This window comes from Neltuma alba, unplaced genomic scaffold, assembly GCF_004799145.2.
Source record: "Neltuma alba isolate B1F8T4 unplaced genomic scaffold, ASM479914v2 tig00012339_pilon, whole genome shotgun sequence".
Classification (NCBI taxonomy): Eukaryota; Viridiplantae; Streptophyta; class Magnoliopsida; order Fabales; family Fabaceae; genus Neltuma; species Neltuma alba.
This window is the reverse complement of record NW_021636848.1, coordinates 42,153-68,050: the sequence shown is the minus strand read 5'-3', so window position 1 is coordinate 68,050 and position 25,898 is coordinate 42,153. Positions and strand designations below refer to the sequence as shown.

Genomic DNA, 25,898 nt, shown 5'->3' with positions numbered 1-25,898 from the left:
CCCTACCATATGTGGAGAAGGCATTAAGGTATATCTATGGTGGTCAGATCAGATTGTTTTAAAAACCAATATCTTTTAACATAAGATAGTAATTTATTAAAACTATATTATGATTCATTATTTTTAAATTGGTCAGTCTTAATCATGTTCTAGGAACATTTATTCATTCTAGTACGGTAAAATCCGGAGAGGAACCAGCCTATAGGATGTATCCAGAAATTATTAGTTTATCCTCTAATCCTTAATATAAGATCCGGTTAATTAATTTAAAAAATTAAAAAATTACTAAATTATTTTAAAGTATTATTTATCATTTTTTCCAAACTAATTTACCTAACTTATAAATGATATAGTATAATCTAATTATATACATACCTATTTAGAAAGATAATATAATATATGTTATAATTAAGTAATTTTATGATTATTTTAATATTTTTATATTAGTCAACCGAATCTTATATTAAAAACATGAGGCAGTGTGTTGCTGGTATTGCTTGTTCTTTTTATTTATTTGTTAGGTAAATAATGATATGAGATTTTTTTAAAAAAAAAAAATATTGAACCCACCGTTTCGTGAGATATGCGGTGGTCAATTACTACTGTCTCACTGCTCACTAATTTGCCGGTCAATTCTTTATCACGTTGGCCCCAAAAGAACCTCTCATATCACGTTCTCGTCACTCACAAACGCGCTATCTCCTAATTATCCCTCTATCTTGCTGATGCCGATCTTCATCTAACTGGAAAATAATACTTGTAATTACCCAATGGACCTACCTTCTTTGCGTCGGCCAACTTTCTCCTTGTGAGAAAGGAGCCAACTTTAACTGTTTTCATTCGGATCTTGTAAGATACATCCAACCTTTTAAAGATTCCGAACTCCCCATTCCTCAATTCTGGATTCTCAATCTCCACACGCTCTCGAAATGGCTCAAAATGGAAGTGGGGATAGGGTGGAAAAAGGGATTGCCGGGGAAGATGAAGATGTGCAGGACCCAAACCAGAAGGACTTGAGGCATAAAGAAGAAGATATTTCAGTGGAGAGGTTGTTCCTGAGTCGAGAGGTGCCGCCATGGAGGTATCAGCTGACCATAAGAGCCCTTGTGGTGAGCTTATTGCTGAGCGTTCTGTTCAGTTCATAGTGATGAAATGAATCTCACAACTGGGATTATACCGTCCTCAACGTCTCTGCCGGCCTTCTGGGTTCTTCTTCGTCAAAACTTGGACTAAGTTCCTGGACAAATCTGGCATGTTGAAGCAACCATTTACGAGACAGGAGAACACTGTCATTCAGACCTGTGTCGTCGCTTCCTCTGGCATAGCCTTTAGTGGTACCTTATCTAACTCTATCCTTGTTATTTGCGAGTATTGGAGTTTCAAATGTGGTTAATTTAGAAAACTATGCTTCTTTTCTGTGGAAATGAATCTCAATTTAAGATTTCGCTTTGTTCGCTTTTTAAGTGGCAATCAACTTCACTATTTTGGAATTGAAATCTGATCATCAGTTCATGTTTGGATCTGTACCCTGTTGAAGTGACAATTTCATTCACCATTTTAGGAATTGAAATTCGATCTGTGCGTAATTTAGAAACTATGCTTCTTAGTATCGTTTATCGAACAAGCAGTTAGTCTGAAAGTTATCATTTGATTGTATTATTCGGAAGTGACAATAACCTTCATTGTTTGAGGAGCTAAGCTTTGATCTGTATTTAAACTAGAAACCATGTTTCTTAGCATCACAGGTAAATCTTAAGCTAATATTATATGTTGATTTAAGGGGATACGGTTGAACTAGGCCAAGCATAGTTTGTAGTAATGATCTCAATTTTTGATCTGATTACTGTTGTTTCTTTTTTTTTTTTTTAAAAAAAAAAAACTCTTGATGTGATTACTTAGAAGAATGATATCCCCACATTCCGGCATGACATGAATTTTCATAAATGATGATGACGATTTTTGAAGAAAGTTTAGAGTTGATTTATGTTTGAAAAAAATGGGCAAAATTTTCCGGGTTAGATACAACTCACTATCTCGAAGTCAAGGATTACTGTATTTGTCCCTGTTTGGCTGTCTTCTAGAACCTTGGAATAACAACGGGGTCACAACTGTAAATTTTGGTCCCACCTGAAAGGGACGACTATTTTTGGTTTTCAACATATGCCAAGGGGAAAACTTCAGAAAATTATGCTCTAACTATTGGAATCAAATTTGAGAGAACTTAACTTTTCTCTCCTTGTCTTATATTCACTGTATTATTTACCATTAATTGTTATAAATTAACTAGCTGGCACAGTTTATCAAGATTTGGGGTCATTTGTAGATTTGTGAATTTTGCATATTTTGAATTGAATTTTTCAACTGGAGTTTCATAAGCACTATGAGGAAACAACAATTTCCATCTGGCAAAATCATTTGGTAAGAGTTTTTATCAATATTATGGTTTGATAAATCTTTTAAAAAACTAATTTCCGCTATCAAAGTACTAAAAACAACATATTTATGAAGGTAAGGAAAAATGGACAGAAGTAATTGCGGTAATTAATGATTTTGGGCAGGGATACAATTATTCAAAAAATTAGCTTTCTGCTTTTGCTTTGCTTCAAAGGAGAAGTTCAATTTTCTGATTCCTTCTTGCATGATTGACTTTTTTGTCAATCTTGTTTGAAATGTACCTCACACGGGAATGAAGTATTTAACCTTTTTAATCCTGGTTAAATATTTGCAACTTAAAATTGAAAAATTCTCGTGATAAATATATTCAAAAGGTTGCATTTTCCCTTTGCATTGCTGACTTTGTATCAACAGGTGGTTTTGGGAGCTACTTTTTGGAATGAGTGAACGTATAGCCAGGCTATCCTCAGACAAGAATGACTTCAAAAATCCATCATTAGGATGGATTATTGGATTTCTCTTTGTTGTCAGCTTTCTTGGCCTCTTCTCAGTTGTACCTCTAAGAAAGGTATCATGTATGCTTCCTCTACTGGCTGCATCGTCCCATGACATCCAATTGATTCATTAATGTATTAAAATGAATTTATCAAACATAAATCAAGTTGTGGTAGCCCATTTTGCTGTAAATTTTCATCTCGGAGAACGCAGGAGCCTTACAGATACTGTAATGGTGAAGCGGATCATCTTTACCATTTTTATATCCTTAGAATTTATGTAATTCTATGTCAGCATATTGCTTTCCCTAACCTTGATTCAATTTTTTTTTCTACCATTGGCTGTAGATTATGATCATTGACTTCAAATTGACATATCCGAGTGGTACCGCAACTGCTCATCTTATCAACAGCTTCCACACTCCTGAAGGAGCCAAATTAGCAAAGTAAAGCACTGTCAAATGTGATAGCATGATAATTTATACACCCTTTTTTTTTTCTGCCATCGAGAATTTATACCCCACTGCCTGACTAATTACTTTTTGCTCTCAGGAAACAAGTGAGAACATTGGGAAAATTCTTTACTCTCAGTTTCTTATGGGGCTTCTTTCAGTGGTTCTATACTGCTGGTGATGACTGTGGATTTCAAGCCTTCCCTTCACTGGGGCTCAAAGCACATAAATACAAGTATGTTGTCACTTTATTTATTTATTTTTGGGTGGTATTGTGATTAAATGTTGTCTATCCAACTTTCATGTTACCTTAATTAAGCATCCACCTCCTTAGTCCAGTCAAAGGCAAGCCACCTACCTTAAGATGAGGGATTTTCTCAGGGAAAGCCCTTGCGCTTGGCCTCAAAAACTTTGGCATGATTAAGATTTATCACCTAACCACACATGACATATTTGCTTCAACTACTAGACCCAACACTGGTTTCATCTCCTTATTTTGTTGAAAAACTCATTTAACTTGATATAAAAAATAATCATAATGTACTAAAACATGCTTCATATAAGAATCACTTTCAATTTAAAGCGTTTAATCTAAATTTTTATTATTTGCAGGTTTTATTTTGATTTCTCTACGATTTATGTTGGAGTGGGAATGATTTGCCCATATATTATAAATGTATCAGTGCTCCTTGGAGGAATTCTTTCTTGGGGGATTATGTGGCCTCTCATAGAACGCAAAGAAGGCCAATGGTACCCTGCAGACCTTCCTGATTCAAGCCTAAGTGGCCTCCAAGGTTACAAGGTTAGTTTCCTATCGTAAAACACTCTTGGTGCTAATATTTACTTTAGAGTAAGTTATAGAGGAGGATGAAAAAAAAAGGAGAAAAATATTTCTTTTCACATTTCCCTTGTTCCAACTTCCAAGTCCTCCTCCTTTTATATTTTTGAGTTCATGAAATTTGAAAGATTTTTTAAGGGAGATTTTTTTCCAAAGAGGAAGGAAAATTATCATGGAGCCATCCCTCTTCCTCTCCTCTCCTCTTCGGACTCTGTCCCTTCCCTTCTGTTCTGAACTCCTAACATATACTTTTGCTATTTATATGCTTTCTAGGGCCTGCCAATTAATTGACTTTGTCTTGCCACTTGGAATTAGGTATTTGTTGCCATAGCCATGATCCTGGGTGATGGCTTGTATAACTTCATTAAGGTGCTAAGTTATACCCTCATAGGAATGTATAACCAAGTCCGAGAAAGACAAAGGGAGAATGAACTTCCTGTTGCTGATCAAAACTCATCGAGGACTTCACAACTTTCTTATGATGATCAGCGCCGCACACAACATTTCCTCAAAGATCAAATACCCTCATATTATGCTATTGGGGGCTATGTTGCAATAGCTGCTGTCTCAGTAGCCACACTCCCGCACATCTTTCATCAACTGAAATGGTACTACATATTGGTTATCTACTTTCTTGCTCCAACTTTAGCATTCTGCAATGCTTATGGAGCTGGGCTAACCGATTGGTCCCTTGCATCCACCTATGGAAAGTTAGCCATCTTCACAATTGGGGCTTGGGCTGGAGCTTCGCATGGTGGGGTTCTTGCTGGCCTTGCAGCCTGTGGAGTGATGATGAACATAGTATCCACAGCCTCTGACTTGATGCAGGATTTCAAGACTGGCTACCTCACATTATCTTCACCTCGGTCTATGTTTGTGAGCCAGATTATAGGCACAATAATGGGCTGTGTGATCTCCCCATGCGTTTTCTGGATTTTCTACAAAGCTTTTGATGACCTTGGTAGCCCCAAGAGTGAGTACCCTGCTCCTTATGCAATCGTATACCGAAATATGGCGAAGTTGGGGGTGGAAGGCGTCTCATCTCTACCAAAGGAGTGTCTTTTGCTCTGCTATATTTTCTTTGGTTCTGCTGTCCTGATAAACTTGATTAAAGACTTGATGGGTAAGAGAGGGTGGTTCATACCACTTCCAATGGCCATGGCCATTCCTTTCTATATAGGGCCATACTTCGCCATTGACATGTGTGTTGGAAGTCTGATACTGTATGTGTGGGAGAGGATGAACAAGGCTAAGGCAGATGCTTTTGCCCCTGCAGTAGCTTCTGGTTTGATATGTGGGGATGGGATATGGACTCTGCCTGCTTCAATACTTGCTCTTGCTGGAGTTAAGCCACCTATTTGCATGAAGTTCTGTCCAGGGCAACGAATGCTAGGGTTGATGCTTTCTTAGGTTCGTAGCGGTTTAGGTTTGGCTTTAAATTAATATCTTGTTCAGAGCCCTTAGTTTATTACTGCCTTGTAAATCTTTGGCTTTAAAACTCGTGCAAAGTAAGCCTAGAGTTGAATAAAATGTGATTGTAAAAGTGGAAAGAAACTAGCTAGCATCTTACACCAGAAAAGCACGCTTCCTTGTGGTGAGTTGGGATGTTCATTGTATATATAATCTGGTTATAGGTATTGCATTTAGCTCTCTTTATTCCTAGTTGGAGAAGATTAGTGAAGATACGAGCTCTTGTTTGCTAATAACTCAAGTATTTATTTTTTATGGGCTGACTATGTTTTTATCTTTTTCCTTTTTTTTTGGGGGAAAAAGCTGGATTTCTTAATTTACTGCTCCGCCTCCTTTTGATTAAACTGAAAAACAATTTTTATCCCCACATCAAATAAAGTTTTTTTTTATAAAGATATATGCCAATATCTGCTAAGATACTTTAAAAGGATTAAAAAAAATCATTAACTTATTTAAAGCTTTATTAGGAATGCTTAGAGAAAAATGAAGTAGGCACTTCAGGCTTGTGGCTTGCCGGGGAGGGTGCTCCACTCCTGTCCAGGAAGTTGAGTTCGAATAGGCAATGGACCAAAATAAGAAAAAAGAATTAATTTTTTATTAGGTTTATCATATCTTCGAATTTAAGCAATAATATTTTTTCTCTGTATTTCAAGAATGCGAATCACTATTAATTACATAAATATATTTATACCATTTATTTTTTTTCTAAAATTGTTTTATATATCAGCATTCTAAAAAGACTAATAATGCCACGCAAGAGCTAGGATGTTATAAAACAGCTTCAAATACACAAACCCATGATGGTTGTTAAAAAGGAATTTCTTAAATAATTTAGTAAGGGTCAACTACAACATCGTCCCCCATACTTGCTCAACAGATTTAATTCTCTACAATAAAACTCCCTTCGTTCATCTTCCATGCATCTCTATTTCTTTTCTGTAAATCATTTCCATTCTTTCTTCACCATATCACAATGATATATCTCCTGCATGGACTGTGTGCGCGAGAGTGTCAACCTTCTTCAGTCATCACATCAACAATTTTAGGAGGGAAAATAGCATCACTTCACTTGCTTGAAATTGTGGCATCATCCCTGTAATCCAGATCATAAGCTCAAGCAGTCCAATCTTCATCGCTTTCATCCACATCCTACGCAAAAGATCCATGAGAGCAAATTAGCGTAACAGCAAGATGAACATAGGTATATGAGATTCTCAAGTCCTTCAAATATGCGTCATCAGATTATTCAACAAAAATATGTTTCTGAATTTAATGAAACATAAGTTTTGTACTTGTAATTGTCACAGCCGGCCTTTATGTCTTCGAATGTAATGCATGAGACAAGAACAATTACCTCTGAATCACTTGAAACTTCTTCAATGTCATCAACTTCATCTTCAACCTAAATTTTATTGGTACAATGTCAAATTACTTGAGTGAAGAAAAGCATCAGTAAGATTTACTGCAAATTCCTTATTCAAAGGAAAGCTTCTTGATTGACTGGTGCCAGGGACCAAGTCATTGGCAAATTATTCTTCCTCTTAAATTAATGCTATGGCCTATGAATAAAGAACAATCATGGGAAATCACTACTAAACCCATACCAAGAAGCCTCTGGACTTTCGAGAACAAGAAAAACATACCTTCCGTTTTTTACCCTTCACCGCCTTATTTCCACCTACAAAATAAAAAACATAATAACCAAATCCGCCAAAGCTTCATAAATGCAGTTACTTATTAATGATAAAGAAGTTTAAAATCACAACGTTTTAGAGACATCAAAAACATAAAAGCATTTTATCTTAAACAGATCTACAGGGCATTGGAAGGCTAGACTCAACCATTTGGATTTTTCAGACGGATATTCATTATAAGGTCATGAACATATCACATAAAGCACCAGTAGCTTCTTGTCTGGAACTGGGAATTTGGATGTTCCATCAGAAACAAATTTTTACTGCCTTTGACGCTGCCAGCAAAACAGGACTTCAATCCGTTGATCAAGTACAATGTCAAGTCTTAAATGGATCTACAGTTTCTTTTGTCCAAATATAATATCCAAAGTAAAAGTTTATTAAACACTTAAGGGTGACTCAATAATGCTGACATAAGCAAGAGTAGCCTATATCCATGAATTCTAAAATTTTCAACACTTGTTGATCCCCTATCAATTGTTTGATGGCATGGTGCACATTAAACCTAGCCAAACAAGTGCCAATGATCAATAATTCTCCTTTCTGCATATGGTCAGGCAAATACCCGCAGATGCATTATACGGAGCTTGAAAAATGAGCTGCATTGTCGACAACTTGTGAACAGTGCAACTAGCCACAGGTTTTATATTTTATATTGAATGATCTGAGATTCTTTTTTTCAAAAAAAAAAAAAAATTGTCCTGTAAACATTTAGAGGGAAGAGAGGGAGAGAATGGTAACCGGTATCCTTGTCCTTGGTCTTTTTCACTCTCTTCTTGGACCCTTCATCCTGCAACAAAAGCCAAAAAGACCTCAGCTTGTATTCTACCTTACTAGGAAGCACTTAGAGCCTTGAAGGAAAACCTATCCCCAAGCTAAGTAAAAGAGATTCAGAAAACAAGTTAAAGAAGAAGAAGAGGAAGAAGAACCAGATCTATGATCCTTTTTGAACCAGCATCCTGCAACTTTTTAGTGGAATCTGGAAAACATCAATAACTTCAATTATCACAATTTCCGAAATATAACTACCCGAAAATGTATAAACTAACTACCTTTTGATGATGAAAGTTTCTTTGGGGTTCTTGGAGCCTTCTGAAAATGGAAGAGTTTAAAGAATCAATCAATCTGACCAACGTCTAGAGGGACTGAGCGGTAGATTAAATTTTATGTCACTAGTTCTGAACGAAGCACTAAGGTTTTCAGACTGACAGAAGACGAACATTCATGATCTAATTATCTCCTGTTTTAAAGGTCCAATAAAAGAAATAAACAAATTATAGCATAATTTGAAGATTATGATTTTGCACAATTAAGCTATATAGGGAGGTTTACAATATCCCAGACTGAGACGCAGAACAATAGTCCCTTGTTTTCTTTTCATATATCTCCTTAAAGCTCTACATTTTAGTTATGCAGTTCAAAAGATTGATCCATTTTCCAAGCCCACCTGGTACACAATATTTGTAGATATCCCTGTTTTTAATCAGTATTCCTTTTACACACACATTAAACACAGAACAATCCAATGATTTACAAACCACGGCAAACATGTTCTCCATTGTTAAATGATTACCCAAAACTGACCCCATAATTAGACAAAGTAGAACTTCCCGTTAGAAATTTTAGGGCTAAAGAAGATACTGTTACGACTAAAGAGATATCACCTGTGATTGTCTTGCGAATTAAATGCAGATCATGGAACAAATGCAGAATGCATGGCACTGTTCTATTATCACAGTATCCCATAAAGGAATACTTAGCTATATACCCATACAAAGACCCAAGTTGATATTGCACGCATGACTTCTAGATGGATCAGAAGTAAAACTATCTCGTCTATGACAGTTCATAATTTTTTGTCCTCCCATATCCCACCAAAAGCCATGCAATAATGAGAAAATGTATCCTTAAATCATCCAAGAGACTATTGAAACCGGAGAGTTGAAATTCTTTGTGTACTTAAAGACCAACCTAAGATTGACAAGCAAAATAGAAGTTGCACTAACATATAACATACAAGGGGAATTGGAGTATCCTAAATTTTGTCCTCAACACTTCTCTACATTTTATTCCCATGCCAAAATTTAAAGTGAAATCTCACCTTTTCTTCCACCTTTTTGAATAATGTGGATAAAGTAGCTTGGACAAGTGAACCATGATTACTGCTTGAAACTTCCTTAGTTGCAGATACGGAAGAAACTTGAGAGACCTTTTTAGATATAGATCCTGAAGCACACTTTCTAGTTTCCTCGGGGAGCTGAATTTCTTCTGCAGCATCCTCATTAGCATCACCAACCACAATGTATGGACTTTCTTTCTGCATCAATGACTTAAAGGACATCACATACAGGTGCACATAAGATACGTACTGTGCAATGAAGTTCTAAAATTCTAGGTCGATTAGGTATCAATAATATCAAACTACAAGGGAACCAATTATATATTTATGATATTATGACCACTGGCAGCAGTGATAACTTACTTTTTCCTCGTGATCAGAGAGATCTGGGCTGCTTTCAGGAGATTCATCACTAGAAGCATCTGCAAATCTAAACCAATAACAAAAGTTAACCGACGGGGCTTTGAAGTTTAAATAAAAGGTGGCGTAAAATTTAACTGCAACCAGGCAATTTTATCCACTTTGAATTTCAGTCATGTGTTAATTTATTGAAAACACACACATCCCATACTCATCTTCAAAGATTAGAAATTGCACATCCTTTATCTTGTTATACTCAACAAGCATACTTATTTAAGTGCTTCTTAGCTCAATACTTAAATATAAGCAAGCATAATTCTGAGTGAAATTCTTAGTTCCTTAGGAAATAATTATTTCTTCAGTTGTCACAACTTCAGGGCAGGAAGGCAACAGTTACAAAGTGATCTTATGCAGAAAAGGAGGCTAATACTTATATGATTTTCTTGGGGTTCTTTCTGAGCGTCGAACTGGAACAACCTCCTCTGTGTCTTTTGTATTGTTTTCACTGTCGGAAAAATCATCCTCAGGGGGGTCTTTGGTGATTGTTTCTCAGCACATTGCATCCTATTTTTGGGGACACCTTGATTAACTGCAGACGCAGCACCTGCACCACCTTTAAAGTCATATTCAGCTGGTTGTCCCTGAAACGTAAAGTTAAATCACAAGATACTTCACTCTCTCACTATGCCGAACTAGAAAAGTAAAACTTGCAAGTAAGAACTAATGTTTTAAAATGTACTGACCTCATAGAATTCCTTAGGAAATTCAAGTCTGGCTTCTTCTGGGTTCTCATCTTTTGTCCCAATCCACCATGCATCCGAAAATACAATCTTGTATATCCAAGATGTTGTCAAAAATGCATGTAAGTATAACTGACTGAAGTCCCAATTGTAGAGGATACAAATTTGGAATTGAAGAAGTAAAAAGAGACGCATGTAATTCTTAGTCCCTGACCAACAAAGTCAAAAAGAGTAAAAGGAAAGAATGCTTACTGTTGCTACAACTAAACAGGAATACGATACAGGGGAGAGAGGTTAAATAAAACATAGGTTCGAAGCCTATCATGAGCATAGGCATCAAAATTACAATTGAATCACAAAACTTTAAAAGAAAGAAAAAGAAATTTCAAGAATCTTTGTTGGCAAACTACTTCATAGATTCTCAAAAGAACAGGAGGCCTTTAGTCAACTCCACTCACAAAATTTAGTGCAGATGCTTCAGTTATCCCTTTAGATGGAAGTGACAAGGTCTTTTAAATACAATGGCTAAAATTGATAGGGTTTTTAGCTGCAATTCAGGTCCAGCTTTATGATTTTCAACGAACACCTGATATTTCTAATACAAAAGCCACTCTTGAAGTCAAGGGCTCTACAGGTGGAAGTTTGGTCAGGCATGCTATGAACTATAAATGTAGAAGTAGTTAAGTCGGTTAATAGTAGTTGATAGCATCATAACAGCTAAGGGATTGAGTTAGTTGAAATTCTAACTAACTCTGGTATAGCCATAAAAAGACCATTGTTGAACGTTATGTGTATGGATGGAATCTGATTTCCAAGTCTCTCTGCCTGTTCTCTATTTTCCGATCATTCTGTTCTCTTTTCAACTATTGTCTAACTAACTAGTTCCCTTACAAGTGACACATCAATCCGAAGTATGTTGAGGGTGGGGAGAACCAACCATATTGTCAAAATAATCCTCGCACATTGCATTCTTTCCGCCTCGGGAGAACTGCAAAGTCAGGTATCTGTTCTTTGGATATACGATAGTCCCAAATAACTTCATTTGGCCCTGAAAAGGAAAAGGCAGAAATAGATTACAACATGAAAATGCATATTGCTAGAATCCACCGTAGCCCATGAAAACTTCATAACTTCCTAGGGTTCACAAGTTTGAAAAAGGCTCCAAACTAAGTAAAAGCCAGTAAGCAATTGAACATAAAATTACCTCTTTCTTAAAAGTATAACTGCTTCAACGCTTAGAAGGGTGTACTCATATTGGCACAAGCTTCACTTTCACAGTTCTATTGCATAGGATTTCTTGTTTTTCTTTTAAAATGATTTCTACGAAAAACAAAATGAACAAAAGAGACCACGGGTCTGGGAATATATCGACAATGGAAATTTGCAATCACAAATAGTAATGTGAATAGAAGGTTAACGAAATTACGCCAGCAGAAACTCCTGAAATGTGTCAGTCAATTCACATGCAACTATATTCTTTTCCTGTTGACTAATTACTAATATACTATGATCACTTAGAATCCACAACATAGCACAAATATAAATCAAAACCTCAAGAGTGAGTCAAACAAAGAAATGAAGAACCTGAGGAAAGTCGAGGTAGAGAATGGGGTTTTTAGTTCCCAAATCCTTAAGCTCGCCAATCTTTCCACCGCCAGTGGGGGCAATGAGGCCCGGAAAGGAGAATAAGTACCTGTTCCTTCTCTGAGATTTTCTGAGAATGTCTGAACCGTGATGCTTAACTACTGTCTTAGAAGGCTCGAGATGAACATGGCTCTTCGCGGGCGTCTCAGAGAGTATGCTCTTAGAAAAGGCCAAGCCTTTGAGCCTCTTGCGCTTGATCGCTTCCGGATTTGGCTCCCCACCTGCTTCCCCCTTCTTCGCTGCACGCACCATTCTGATTTCTGATGACTGTCTCTTCTCAATGGACTCCGAACTGAAGCGGAGACATTTCTGATTCTCGGATTCAGATCACCTGAAGCAGGCGTCTCAAAGTGCACCCGAATAAAGGGAATTCAGCCGTTCGATAGACCGAACGGAACATATTTCGACACGTCTTCAGAAAAGCTTCAAATATCAGAAAAACCGAAAAATTATATATTTTTTTTACTGAAAAATAATAAATTATTTCATTCAAAGGATTTTTCTAAAAAATCATTATAACAAACATATTTTTTCGCCAAATAACAAACTTATAAGGTAATAAAAAAAGGCAATTCCAAATATGACAAATAAGTAATTTTGATTAAAAAATATAAAATTATCGTTTCTAGGTCCAATAACACAATCATCTTCCCGCTTCCACCTAGTATCTATTATTCTGAGTTACAAAATTTACAATCAACGCTCTAATAAGTAATTGCTGATGTTGGCACCCAAAAAAAAAAAAAAGCCTGATTTTGGCTTCGCCCTCATCACTCTTGCGTGCTCATGTATTTTATCAAAAAGATTTCTTTCACTCCCAATTCTAAGAGATGTTTAGTAAACCCAAAAATACTGTTTTTACCAAAGTCAAGATAAATTTTTTTTATATATTTATTTCGCACATCATACCCAAACATTCTCTTAACCTCATCTCTTTATATAAAGCAAGTTTTGTAACATTAAAGGTGATTGGATGAGTGTCTTAAGAGTAATCTTTCGATGTTGGAGATAAACATGTATCCGAAAGAAACACTGCCAATGATTGAATCAGGGAATCTTGCCATCTATTGGCACTTGTACTTTCTTTATGCATGGCTATCGCATAAGGGGACCCAGAAAATTTAGTATAAAAAGGTTTTTGGCCGTAAAATGCGGTTTCAGACTAGCCTGTAGCTTTTTTTATTTTTAGGAAGTATTTGGATAGAAGTCAAATTATAATTTCAAAAGCGATTTTATAGTCTACGAAGTAAATATATGAAAAAATTTGTTTTATTTTATAGAAAAATACTTTTTAGAAGCACTTTTGAGGGATGCCAAACACTCCTTTATTTTGGAATTCCATTATCCTTTTTTCTTAATAAAAAAAAAAAGGGGTCCACCAATCGGACTGGCGGCGGGACTCTCTCTCGGCCTGTTTTGCAAGGTCCAACCATTCCACGTAGGCTGGGCCACATCAAACCGTGTGTTGAGCCGAGAGCGGGTATTAAGCCGTGCTTTGAGTGTGGGATGGTTCAGAAGTTGGGCCCACTTTTCTTTTGAAAAAAAGAAAACTTGGCCCATTGTGCTTACCAGTAAAAAAAAAAAAATCTGCCTCTCCCTCCCAACCTCGAACCCCCTCAGGCCCTAGCCTCCCGAAAGTAACTCTGGAAATCCCGCATCACGCCATTGGAGACACCGGACCAGACTAGAGACCTCGAAATCGAATCGCCTCACTCACGCCGTTTCCATTCGAATCCTCCTCACCTCCGTTGCTTAGCTTCTGAGTTTCAGCTTTCCGGTTTACAGCGTCCTCTCCTCCCTCACCTGCTGGCTGCGCCTCCGGTTCGTGACTCCGACAACGTCTCCGAGACCTGTCCATTGCAAGGGTGTTCGTCGTTCACCTTACTCCTCCATTCTCCCTGCTTCGTCTTCTTCCTTCCTACCTTGTAAGTTTATCTTTCTGATTCTTTCAATTGTTCAGCTCTAGCTTTCAGACTTAAAAATTAGGATGATGTAGTGGCTGTGGACCAAAAGTAACTCCTTTTATTGGGAACCAAATCCTTTGTTCACCTGAAGTCCTTAGATGCTCAATATTGCAGAAGTATGGTTTCGATATTTCAAGCAACTTAGCAATGCAAAGCAGTAGCAAGTTTTAGGGCTATAGGAACGCATAAGCACAACTCATAATTATGAGATGAATCAGTACTTGGCTTGTATTTGCTCTATGGAACTAGTGTCTTCATCTTGTTAATTAATGCAAACCAGATGGGTAGGATTTTTTATATAAGATCATTGTGTTGTTATTCAGTACTCATTATCTGTTTGATGGCTTTTCCTTTATGAATATACAGAGACAATAGCAGACAATATTATAACTTATAAGCATTTTCATAGGCTTCGTTTTGCTGTTACATTGCGTGGGAGTTATTTTGTTACCACCTGCTGTAGAATCTGTACTAGCTTTTGCCTTATAAACTCTTATGCGATGGATAACTCTGGCGCATTCATTGACTTGAGAATTTATATTATGTTTCTTGATTACATGTGCCCCCCCCCCAAAAAAAAAAAACATAATTATAGTGTACATGTGTCTTTGTCTAAGGGTTTTTCTTTTTGGTGTTGAATCTTCAATGTAATGCATTAGTTTGTTGCAAAATCAAATAATTAGATAACATAATGCTGGTTATAAACATGGCAAAGGATAAGAAAGCATCACTTAATTGTGGTCAGGATAGTGATTAAAATACATAAATACTTATCGTGCGGAGATTTCAGGCCTGTATGTTTCTTTTTTTTCTCCTCAAAACAATTTTATAAAACTGCTTTTTTAAAAATAACTTTTGAAAAAAAAAAAAAAAAAAATCTGTTTGGACAATTGTTCTAAAAAATTACATTTCAAAATAAACATACTGAAAACAACATTAGATGATTCTAGGATTTGTGCCCCCTTAGCATTCTGCTTTTGATTAATATCTTTAACTTCTTGTAGAAAAGCAGTTTGGATGGTCCTCTATTGGCTGGTAATATAACTTCAGGAATTTAATAGGTTATTCTTGAAAATGGGTTTTCAATCAGATACGGTAACTTTGAATGGGTCACAAGAATTAGGAGTATTGATTGAACCATTGGCTTAAAACAGTTTAATTTAATTGATGCCATATAAACTTCTATCCTATTGGCAGTCATCCTGTCTCAAGGTTTTGTTGCCAATTTAATAGTGCTTTTATAAATTTAAAGCCAAAATATTATGGGGTCAGGCTTCCGTAAAGCTGGCAATTCTGCAGTTGGAAAAGGACTAACTCGGCCTCCTTTGAGGGCAGCAGTGTCCCAGGTGGCCCTTATTAATGGCCTGATCGGTATTCTTCACCCCATTGTTGCTGCCTCTTACTCTCCCTACTGACACCTCCTCCTTCTTTCTCCATTTTCTCCCTTCTCTAGCTCTCCTAGTATTCTGTAAATTTCTTATCCAAATTAAAAAGAACAGACACACACTCACATAATTACTGAATTAAAATAAACTCCTGATTCCCACTAGCGAGTCCTCATTCATAATTGCGCTCAGTTTCTTTCTTTCTTTCTTTCTCTTTTTTTTTTTGACGGTTTTGCAAAGTAAAAGAGGTTTGAGTTGCTTTATTGTGTAATGAATCTCACTTTTTGCTAGCTATAGGTTAGCAAAGGGAAACCTAACCAACCCCCCCCCCCAAAAATGTTTTTCTTAATTTCTTGGCGTTGTTCTTGCTAAATTCTCCCTGCTAATTCATGCATGATTTATTCTGTTATGCCAGATGTATTTAATGAATCCCATTTTGTTTGTCATATGAAAAGCATCAAGTGAACGAGATTTATCTATTTTTCTCGAGTCTGAATACCTTTGGATTTACTAATTTCTTTGGGTTATTCTTTTAATTTTTAGGTTTTCTGCCTCTAAAGATGGATGAATATCAAGAGATGGAGAGATTTGGTATGGATAATGATTTTGAAGGCGGTGAATGGATTGGTGGTGAGTTCTACTATCGAAAGCGCAAAGAAAAACGCACTCAAACTAGAGAAGATGTTCTTTATGGGGTGTTTGCAGACTCTGATGATGACGATGATGATTATTCAAGCAGAAAACGGAGAAAAGATCGTGACTTATCTAAGAAGCCTGACCTCAGCAAGCCTGTGAATTTTGTCTCTACTGGAACTTTTATGCCTAATCAAGATGATAACCATTCTAAAGAACAGATTGAAGAAGAAAGTTATGCTAGTGAGGATAGGCCAGGTTTAGGTCTTGGCATGGGGACTACTAGCACTTCTGGTTCTGGGTTAGGTTTTAATACCAGTCATCGTGAAAATGCTTCTGATGGTGATAATGATGATGATGGTTTTTTGCCTACAGCGTTTGGAAAGAAGATTCATGAGGGAGCAATGAGAAGGGAGAAGGAAAAGGAGAGAGCAAAATTGGAGAAGAAGAGAGCTCAAGGGAAAACTCAAGCTGAAGATGGATTTTCAGATGTTGGGAAGTTTGAGAAGTATACAAAGGGGATTGGAATGAAGTTGTTGGAGAAAATGGGCTATAAAGGAGGTGGTCTTGGGAAGAATGAACAGGGTATTGTAGCTCCTGTTGAGGCCCATATGAGGGCCAAGAATACAGGCATTGGATTTAATGACTCGAAGGCCACAACTCCTTTGCCAAGTGTGCAAGTTGAGAAGACAGCATTGCCAGGAGTTGCTCAACCTACGACTGTCAGAGCAAAGGAAAGATTATGGTCAAAGAAATCAAGGTCAAAGAAGAAGAAAGATGAGGAAGATTATATTACTGCTGAGGAATTGTTAGCAACCAATCAAGAACAGGGTCTGGAGGTTGTTCAGAAGGTTTTTGATATGAGAGGGCCACAGGTTCGAGTAATTACAAATTTGTCTGATTTGAATGCTGAGGAGAAGGCTAAGGAAAATGATGTTCCAATGCCAGAGCTTCAACATAACGTGGGGTTAATTGTTAGGTTGGCTGAGGCAGATATCCAAGAGATTGATAGAAATTTGAGGGGAGAGAGGGAGACGGCACTTAGCTTGAAAAAAGAAAAAGAGAAGTTAGAAATTGAGGCAGCACACCAAAAAAAGCAGTTGGAAGATTTGGAGCAAATAACAAGTGTGCTGGACCGAGTCGGAGAAGAGAACTCAATGGGGACATTGACATTGGATTTGCTTGCCCAGTGCTTTACTGACTTGCGGAAAAGATACACTCATAGCTACAAGTTGTGTAACTTGTCATGTATTGCTTGCTCATATGCTTTGCCTTTGTTTATTAGAGTATTCCAAGGATGGGATCCTCTTCGAAATCCATCACATGGGTTAGAATTGGTATCACGGTGGAAAACATTGCTTCAAGAAGAAGAGTGCCTTGATATCTGGGATGTAACATCACCTTATACTCAATTGATTTCTGAAGTTGTATTACCAGCTGTTAGGATTTCAGGTATCAATACCTGGCAGGCACGCGATCCTGAGCCAATGTTACGGTTTCTGGAGTCATGGGAAAAGTTGCTTCCTTCTTCAGTTCTCACAGCCATGTTGGACAATATAGTCATGCCAAAATTATCAAGTGCTGTAGATACATGGGAACCACATCGTGAGACAATTCCTATCCATACTTGGGTGCACCCATGGTTACCTTTGTTAGGGCACAAGTTAGAGGGAATGTACCAGATGATACGCTTCAAATTGAGTACTGTTCTTGGTGCTTGGCATCCAAGCGATGGCTCTGCGTATGCTATATTGTCACCTTGGAAGACCGTATTTGATTCAGTGAGTTGGGAACAGCTCATGCTTCGATTTATTGTGCCAAAGTTGCAGCTTGTCTTGCAAGAGTTCCAAGTGAATCCAGCTGATCAGAAACTTGATCAGTTTTATTGGGTGATGAATTGGGCTTCTGCTGTCCCAATTCATCTGATGGTTGATATAATGGAAAAGTTCTTCTTCACCAAGTGGCTTCAGGTTTTGTATCATTGGTTGTGCTCAAACCCTAACTTTGAAGAAGTAACAAAATGGTATTTGGGTTGGAAAGAGCTTATTCCAAAGGAACTTCTGGCTAACGAAAGTATTAGGTATCAGCTAAACCGTGGTCTTGATATGATGAACCAGGCTGTTGAAGGTATGGAGGTGGTCCAGCCTGGCTTGAAAGAAAATATCAGCTATCTGAGGGTACTTGAGCAAAGGCAGTTTGAGGCTCAGCAGAAAGCAGCAGCTAATGCTCAAACCCAAGCTCCTTCAGGCTTGGGGGGTGCTGCCCATATGGAGAGTGCAGCAGGTGTGCATGAGATGAGCTTAAAGGAAGTCATTGAGGCCCATGCCCAGCAACATGGTTTGCTATTCAAGCTGAAACCTGGCAGAATGCATAATGGTCATCAAATATATGGGTTTGGTAATGTCAGCATCATAATAGATTCCCTAAATCAAAAGGTATATGCCCAAACTGAGGATGCATGGTCTTTGGAATCTCTCCAAGGCTTACTGGAGCTGCATAATAAGTCCATTGGTCGGAGACGAGGATTGTAAGGTGACTTCTAAAGGAGTTTGTGTAAAAGTATCCTTAAGTCGTAGTTGGTTCTATCTCAGGAGTCAATTTCGTCAACATTACTTGTTTTAAGAGAGTTTTATAATATTTCTGACACACACAGCTTTCTTTCTTTGTTTTTTTTTTTTTTGGGGGGGGGCCCTAAAATGGGCACTATGTTTTCTGTAATATGCTAGCTTTTTGTTGTCCATACCCATTGATAGCAACTTGCCATGTTATTGCAACCTACTGAAATTTTGTAAACTTCCTTATTTTGGCCAATCTACTAACTCCGATGGTGAATCTCCTTTTTATTAGCTGCACTCACGTGTTATTCCTTGAAGCTGCATCAATATCAGAATTCAGAAATCTTGGTTCCATCTACCTATTCACCAGGCTCAATGTTTTTGAAGAATTGTAGAATGAAATGATTTGCGATTTTGATTTAGAACTTGAAATGATGATATCTGGTTCTCCAGCTAATACTTATCTTCTGTACGTGTCCGGTGTCAGGCGTCTAATGTTATTGGAGACCCACGGATATCAAGAGTTACGTTTTTCTTCTATGCTTTGTATAAATGAAGAGTCAGCTTAGTATAAATGAAGGGTCAAGAACCTTGATTGTCAATGGATAATCTTGAGGTTACAAATTCATGCCATACTGCCGATCATTGACTTTGAAGAGTAAACTTTGAAGCACGATTTGTATATTTTGTTGAAGGACTGTTCATCCACAATGGCTTCTTCGTAATGCTGGAAGGAGAAGCCTAAAGTGCAGTTCCTGTGTAAAGTATGAGCTTGGTGTACCCTCCTGCATACTTGACATTTTTACTTGTATATCATGAATAAAAAATGGTATAGCATAATTAAGACCAGAGCAGTGTGACATTTATTACAGCCTGTAACATCTGGGGTAGTCTCAATTAGGAAATCCGTTTGAGGTATGCTTGTCCAGCTCTGTCCCTTTTGCCCTTAAGTGGGCTTAGTCCTTGACTAACGGTATTTGTAGGTTCTTTTTCTCGTTTTCGTGTATTACTGGTCTGGTTGTTGATTACAAGTGTTTATCGCATTGCTTCTCAATCGAACCCGAGTTGATTTTAAGGACTTGCTTCATTCGTCTGGCATGTTGCTTCTAGTTTTTACTAATCTTTTTGCCCCCTTAATGAAAAAGGGCAGAGCATCTGATCTTATTTGTAGTGAAATTATCTCTGAATTATTATTGTTTTGCCTCCAGTATTTCTAATGCTAATGGATCTCATTCGCTCTCTAAGACAAGTAATTACTTCGTCAGAATTTTTTCCACACATTTAATATTTGTAAATATTGGAAAAAAATGCATTTTATGATGTCCATGTAATGGGTAAAATGCATTTACAAATTGAAACATATTTAGCTCTTGTAATGCCCTAAGTTAAGTTAATTATGTTTTTTAAATATCTTGAGATTTTAAATAACGAGGATTATATTCTATTGAGCGTTAGTAAAAAAATGTGCACGGGGTGTGCGTGCGAGAGTTTAAACTAATTAAAAGAAAAATAATATTCTTCCGATCCTTAATATAAGACCCATTTAACTAATTTGATTAGATTAAAGAAGTTAGGTAAGTTAGTTAATTATAAGAAAAATGACATATTTTTCCTAAAACACTATAATCATCTTTTTTAATACTCCATCTCCCTCTTCTACTTGATTATGATTGATAGAGTATCTATAGGGGTAATTTAGGCAAAATTAATAAATATAAGAAATGGATCTTATATTTAGGACCAAAATCAACTCAAGAATTGGGTCCTATATTGAGAACCGGAGGAGTATAAATCAGGAGATTAAAATGGGTGAAATTTTTTTTTTTTTTACCAGGAAAGCATAATTAGATTACTAAAGAGACTGAAACAAGAGTTTATACAAAACAACAGAGATCAAAGGGCAGCAACACAGGCCCACAAAAAGCAAAAGGTGACGGAATTAGCCGACACCTTCCCTATCAGCCTCAGAAATATGCTGGTCAAAACTGCAATCTTCAACAAAGGTGGCTTCACGAAGGACGATAGTAGCTGGAGGAGGTGGAGATTCCAGAATCAGACCGTTAGGTCCCAACTCCCTTGAAGCTAAGGCAGCCAACAGATCGGCAGCATCATTTCCCTCACGAGGAATGAGAGAAAAGGAATAGGAGCTTCGATCATTCACCAATTCAAAGATTTCAGCAAGTAAACCATGCAGAAGCCATGGGCAGCATCGAAAAGATTTTGGCGCAATAACGCATCAAAGAGTACTTTACAATCCATCTCAATGACAACTGGAAAACATTGCCAGTGCTCGGCTAGGACAACCGCTTTATGGACAGCAAGGATTTCAGCATGAAAAGCAGAGGTAACATTTACCTTTTCAGCCCATCCTTTTGAAAATAATCCCTCAGAATTTCTACAAATCAATCCAATACCAGCTTTACCACTAGATTTGCAGAAAGCACCGTCACAGTTAATCTTGAAGGAATTTTCCTGTGGTTTCCTCCACTTGAAATAAGTTTTAGATTCCACATTGCTAGGTGCTGTAGTGAAAAGAGAATTTGCATCCCAATACTCCATCATGGTCCGTTTAGTCATCTCAATTGCATCCTCAGGCCTCGGGATAATCTGGTCGAAAATATATTTATTCCGCAAGATCCAAATAGACCAAAGCATAGATGCAATGTAAGCTTTCCCATAGTCAAAGTCAGCGTCACTTTTTAGCAGGAAGTGCTCAAGCCAAAAGGAAATGCTTTGTATATTCAGAGGGGTGATAATAAGACCCAAGACGCTCCCAAACCAAGCGGTTCTAGCCCAATTGCAGAGCAGGAATAAATGTTCTAAAGTCTCAGTGTCTTCCCCACAAACTGGACAGACCGGGTTTGCTGCACAAAATGGGTGAAATTTTGATCCTTGTAATATATATATATATATATATATATATATATATATATTCAGTATCAAGTCACGTGCGATTTTTTCGCGCACGCTTGAATGAATGAATCACAACTGATGATCTGCATTCGATTTTCTGGGGGGGGGGGAGAGTAGAAGCATGGGAGTGTTTGGGAATTAGGAGGAGTGATTTTTAGAAATATTTTTTTGTAAATTGAGCTAAAATTTTTTATATATTTATTTTGAAAACCGTAAAATTATTTTTGAAATTTTGGTTTCCATCCGCACTGACTACTTGATTTTTCTAGTATCCTGTTGCAGTCTTGCCTCTTGGAACGCAAAACATTATGACCGAAGGATAGAAATAGAATCAAAAAAAGTCAAAACCTCAAGATTGGATCCAACGGAAACCATTAAGACACGTCAACCATGGACCTGCGGACTGCAGAAACGCTGCGTTTGGAGGGTGCCGATATGCTGTCTTCGATCACCCAACTCGCAAATGCTCTGGGCAGCAAATCCCCTTCAACTTCAATCCTTCTTCTCTGCATCTCCTTTGATTCGAAGCTATCGGAGTTCGCTGTGCTCTTGTCGTGCCTCATCTGCTTAGCCATGCATTATCTCCACCTTTTGTGTCCATTTTCAAGGTATGCATTGCCCAAAATTGGTCACTTTCTTCCACCACCTTTGTCTCTCATGCTTCCCTCTTTCTATCATTCCCTCAATCCCGAGTTCTTTGCTCATTCCCAAACTTTTAACGCAATGAATATCGGCGACAGCGTTGCTTCGTTCAATCGCTTACTACGTATGCACCCCCCGCCTTCCATCATCCAAATTAACAAGCATTTGGGATCAATTGCAAAGGCTAAACACTATCGAACTGCGATCTCATTGTTTGCTCAAGCGGAGTTCAAGGGATTCATACCTGATTTATGTACCCTGAACGTCTTGATCAATTGTTACTGCCATGTGGGTCAGATGAATTATGCTTTCTCAGTATTGGGAAGGATTCTCAAAATGGATATTCGACCAGATGTGATAACATTTAATACTTTATTAAAAGGACTCTGCATTAGCAACAAGGTTGGGGAAGCGTTAGACTTTTATGATGACTTAACAGCTAAAAGATTTCAATTCAATGAACTTAGTTATGGCACCCTGATCAACGGACTGTGTAAAATAGGGAAAATAAGATCTGCTGTTAAATTGGTCCAAATGATGGAGAAGAAGGGAATTAAATCTAATCTAAGCATCTATAGCACTATCATGGATAGCCTTTGCAAATGTGGCCATGTTATTGAGGCGCATCAGTTTTATTCAGCAATGATTGATCAAGGAATTCTGCCGTGTATTATTACATATACATCTCTAATCCGTGGCTATTGCAGCGTGGGACAGTGGAAAGAAGCTACCCAATTGTTTCATGAAATGGAATTGAAAAGCATCAAACCCGATATTCATACATTTAATGCATTCATTGATGCATTTTGTAAAGAAAGGAGGATTGTTGAAGCTCAAACCATGTTTGCTAGGATGATGAAATGCGGTGAGAGACCGGATGTTGTAACTTACGGTTCTTTAATGAATGGATACCGTCTGATGAATAACGTGAATGAGTCAAAGAAAATATTCTCCAAGATGGTTCAAAGCGGTGTAACAGCTGATGCAATTAGTTATAGTATACTGATCAATGGATTTTGTAAGATTAAAATGGTCAATACAGCATTAGATCTCTTTCGAGAAATGCGCTGCAAAAGCTTGGTTCCTCATGTGATAACATATAATTCTCTTATTGATGGCCTTTGCAAGTCAGCGAGAATGTCAGAGGTGCGAGATCTTGTTTATGAGATGTATAAAAGCGGTCATGCCGCAAATACAGTCACCTATAGTATTTTGTTAGATGCATTTTGCAAAAGTCAAAATCTTGGTCAAGGGATTGCACTATTTAGGCAGATGGTTGCCCAGAGAATTCAACCTGATGTATACACATACAATATACTTGTTGATGGCTTGTGTAAAGGAGGCAGACTACATGACGCTCGAAAGATTTTTCAATACCTTTTGACCAGTGGCTATCATCTAGATGTCTACACATATAACATTATGATCAGTGGGCTTTGCAGCAAAGGCTTGTTTGATGATGCTATGTCCTTGCTTTCAAAAATGAGAGCAAATGGATGTCTCCCTAATTCAGTAACATATAAAACTCTTATTCAAGCTCTTTTGGAGAATAGAGAGAATGATAACGTTGAGAAGCTTCTCCGTGAAATGATTGGTGGTGGTCTTGTAAAATGATAAAATATGGTTGGATGCACTAGTCCTACTATTGATTATAGTTGTGTACTGTAAATGTTTAACTTGGCCTTCAAAGGCTAGCAATTCCCTGTTTCATTCCAATTAAAATTGTTTGATCATACAGTGAAGTAAATGTTCTTGGAGAAATTTTGTTCAAGCAATATGTTTTACACATTTATTTTTACCTTATGTTTGGTAGTGAATAATTTGCCTTGAACATGAGTTTGTTCCTCTTTTTATAGTTTATTCTGGTTCTGACTTATAACCTTTCGGGCTTGTTTCTGTTCTTGAATCAGAGTTGCAGCTAAAATATAGTTTTTTTGGATTTATATAATTCCTTGCACTATTTTTTGGACCACATTAAAGGTCCATTTGGCTCTTATACAACCAAGAAAATCGATGTCTGAATTTATTTTGGAGTATAAGACAAATCAAAGGTACATGAGTCTGTGTTACCCTAATGTTAAAGTTGAATTTGCTTGAATGGTTTCCAAGTGTTTGTTTCTTATGGCAAACCGAATGAATATCATTTCTTTTTGTTGTTTTTTGTCTAAGTTCAAAGTCCTTTGGGATGCCTGTTCCAAGAGAAGGTCAGGTTGGCTATGATGAATGTGTGATGCTTGGATCATTGCATCTCCTGGAATTATATGATTTGAAGCATAATAGAAAATAATTTTATTCGCAGGTTTGACTGTTTTTTATTTATTCATTGCATCTAGCTTTAGACAGAACTGTGTATGACATTCCTCAAAGAACGTTGGTCGTGACAACTATACTTCATAGCAATTTTCTGCAGCAACTAATCAGAGAATTCTACAATATTTTTGGATTCGATAATTTGTGTGAGTTCATGATTGGTACTTTTCAGATGTTGGCATGCAGGTTATCAGTTATTGAACCTCTAGGTGAAAGTCACATTCTCCATCTTGAAAAGGAGAGATTTGGAATCCGATTTACTCTCAAAATTTCATAATCTATTGGACCTTAACAATTTTGGTGTTCGATCAAGAGTGCATTTGGACTTGCCACCATAATTATAAATGCTGCCGTTTCCTCACTAGATGAAGGATCAATTGGGGCTACATTGCTTTTGGACTATATCCAAAGCGGGTGTACTCATCTCAAATTTTCTGGAGCTCAATTGCATCAAAAAAGACCGTATTTCTATCTTTTTCCCATTCATTTGTTTTCCTCAGGTAGCATTACTATCATGAATAATTTTGCCCATCTCACCAATCACAAAGCAGTCCACCAACGCTTCTCTTCAACTTGTTTAGTACCAGGGAGAATCATTTTGAAACAGTGACAACAATGATTCATCAGAACTTTGTTCTTGTCCTTGCTACTAGGAATGAAGGCCAATATCATAAAATTAAAAATGATTTCATGATGATTGTTGTTTTGGCTCTCACAATTGCCCGGGATGATGTTACCGCAGGCATTCAAAACCGAGTCTTTTGGGTTGCTTATACTTTTTCTCTCTTGAATTGATTTGGATCCTCCCATAGAGTAAATACTTGTTTACCTTGTGATTGCCTTTTGTTTACAGAACTGGCTTGTTCAGTTTGGCACCTTAACACTTCCCTGCTCATTGTGCTTTTCTTGTCTGTCGCCTATAAATTGCCATTGGCTGCTGCACTTGAGGACTGTCATGTAGCTACTGCAGTGATTCTTTTTAAAGGGATAATGCTCTCCGTTTGCTACCAGCCACTACGCATGCCTTTGACCTTAAGGGCAAGGTCAATGTCATGGGGAAGGCAATGTTATGATCCAGAAATATATGGACCTAATGAGAAGAAATGGGCCAAAGCTTATTAAATTTGGCTCAAGTAGGTGGAATCCAAATAGGGTTTGGAGATGGGAATACGAAGCAGAAGGGGAGGCAGTGTTGGGGTGGGGGGTGGGGGTTCGAAAATTGTTGTGTGGGTCTTCTCCCTGTGCTTCTGATATCCTCTCTTCTCTCTGAATTTATGCTTCTTCTTCTAAT

At 37.4% G+C, this 25,898-nt stretch overlaps 3 protein-coding genes, 2 long non-coding RNA genes and 1 pseudogene across 7 annotated transcripts; 3 read left to right on the top strand and 3 right to left on the bottom strand.

The window, feature by feature from the left end:
• The first annotated feature begins 908 nt into the window (after positions 1 to 908).
• Positions 909 to 5,859, top strand: LOC114726088 (probable metal-nicotianamine transporter YSL5; annotated as a pseudogene).
• Positions 5,860 to 6,524: 665 nt separating this feature from the next.
• LOC114726089 (uncharacterized) lies at positions 6,525 to 7,730 on the bottom strand. Its single transcript, XR_003738479.1, has 3 exons — positions 7,292 to 7,730; positions 7,003 to 7,050; positions 6,525 to 6,797 (listed from the first exon to the last, which is right to left on the bottom strand). It is a non-coding gene; the product is annotated as an uncharacterized LOC114726089 (long non-coding RNA).
• Positions 7,731 to 8,044: 314 nt separating this feature from the next.
• Positions 8,045 to 9,545, bottom strand: LOC114726090 (uncharacterized). Its single transcript, XR_003738480.1, has 4 exons — positions 9,444 to 9,545; positions 8,395 to 8,434; positions 8,272 to 8,321; positions 8,045 to 8,132 (listed from the first exon to the last, which is right to left on the bottom strand). It is a non-coding gene; the product is annotated as an uncharacterized LOC114726090 (long non-coding RNA).
• A 12-nt stretch (positions 9,546 to 9,557) lies between these two features.
• Positions 9,558 to 12,462, bottom strand: LOC114726098 (DNA-binding protein RHL1-like; the record flags this gene model as incomplete). Its single annotated transcript, XM_028912662.1, is given in 7 exon segments — positions 9,558 to 9,659; positions 9,825 to 9,891; positions 10,252 to 10,348; positions 10,351 to 10,462; positions 10,565 to 10,651; positions 11,499 to 11,609; positions 12,146 to 12,462. Coding segments are annotated over 7 exon segments (888 nt in total), but the record flags the coding sequence as incomplete, so codon positions are not given.
• Positions 12,463 to 13,833: 1,371 nt separating this feature from the next.
• Positions 13,834 to 19,907, top strand: LOC114726087 (septin and tuftelin-interacting protein 1 homolog 1-like). Of its 3 annotated transcripts, none has more exons than XM_028912655.1 (3): positions 13,834 to 14,130; positions 16,098 to 18,719; positions 19,230 to 19,907. In XM_028912655.1, exon 2 carries the CDS (start codon positions 16,115 to 16,117, stop codon positions 18,716 to 18,718), a length of 2,604 nt encoding a protein of 867 aa, XP_028768488.1. In that variant the 5' UTR covers positions 13,834 to 14,130; positions 16,098 to 16,114; the 3' UTR covers position 18,719; positions 19,230 to 19,907. The 3 variants fall into 3 exon arrangements, with proteins under 3 accessions (XP_028768488.1, XP_028768487.1, XP_028768486.1); XM_028912654.1 differs by lacking the exon at positions 19,230 to 19,907 and adding an exon at positions 19,076 to 19,223 and having other exon boundaries at positions 16,098 to 18,746; XM_028912653.1 differs by lacking the exon at positions 19,230 to 19,907 and having other exon boundaries at positions 16,098 to 19,039.
• Positions 19,908 to 22,378: 2,471 nt separating this feature from the next.
• On the top strand, positions 22,379 to 23,911 carry LOC114726097 (pentatricopeptide repeat-containing protein At1g62930, chloroplastic-like). The gene has a single exon (XM_028912661.1). The coding sequence runs from the start codon at positions 22,379 to 22,381 to the stop codon at positions 23,909 to 23,911; it is 1,533 nt and encodes a 510-aa protein (XP_028768494.1).
• The last annotated feature ends 1,987 nt before the right edge of the window (positions 23,912 to 25,898 follow it).

What these genes read in the sequence shown, in the direction of transcription:
- LOC114726097 (XM_028912661.1), top strand. Translation starts at nt 22,379, where the DNA reads ATGAATATCGGCGACAGCGTTGCTTCGTTCAATCGCTTACTACGTATG.
- LOC114726087 (XM_028912655.1), top strand. Translation starts at nt 16,115, where the DNA reads ATGGATGAATATCAAGAGATGGAGAGATTTGGTATGGATAATGATTTT.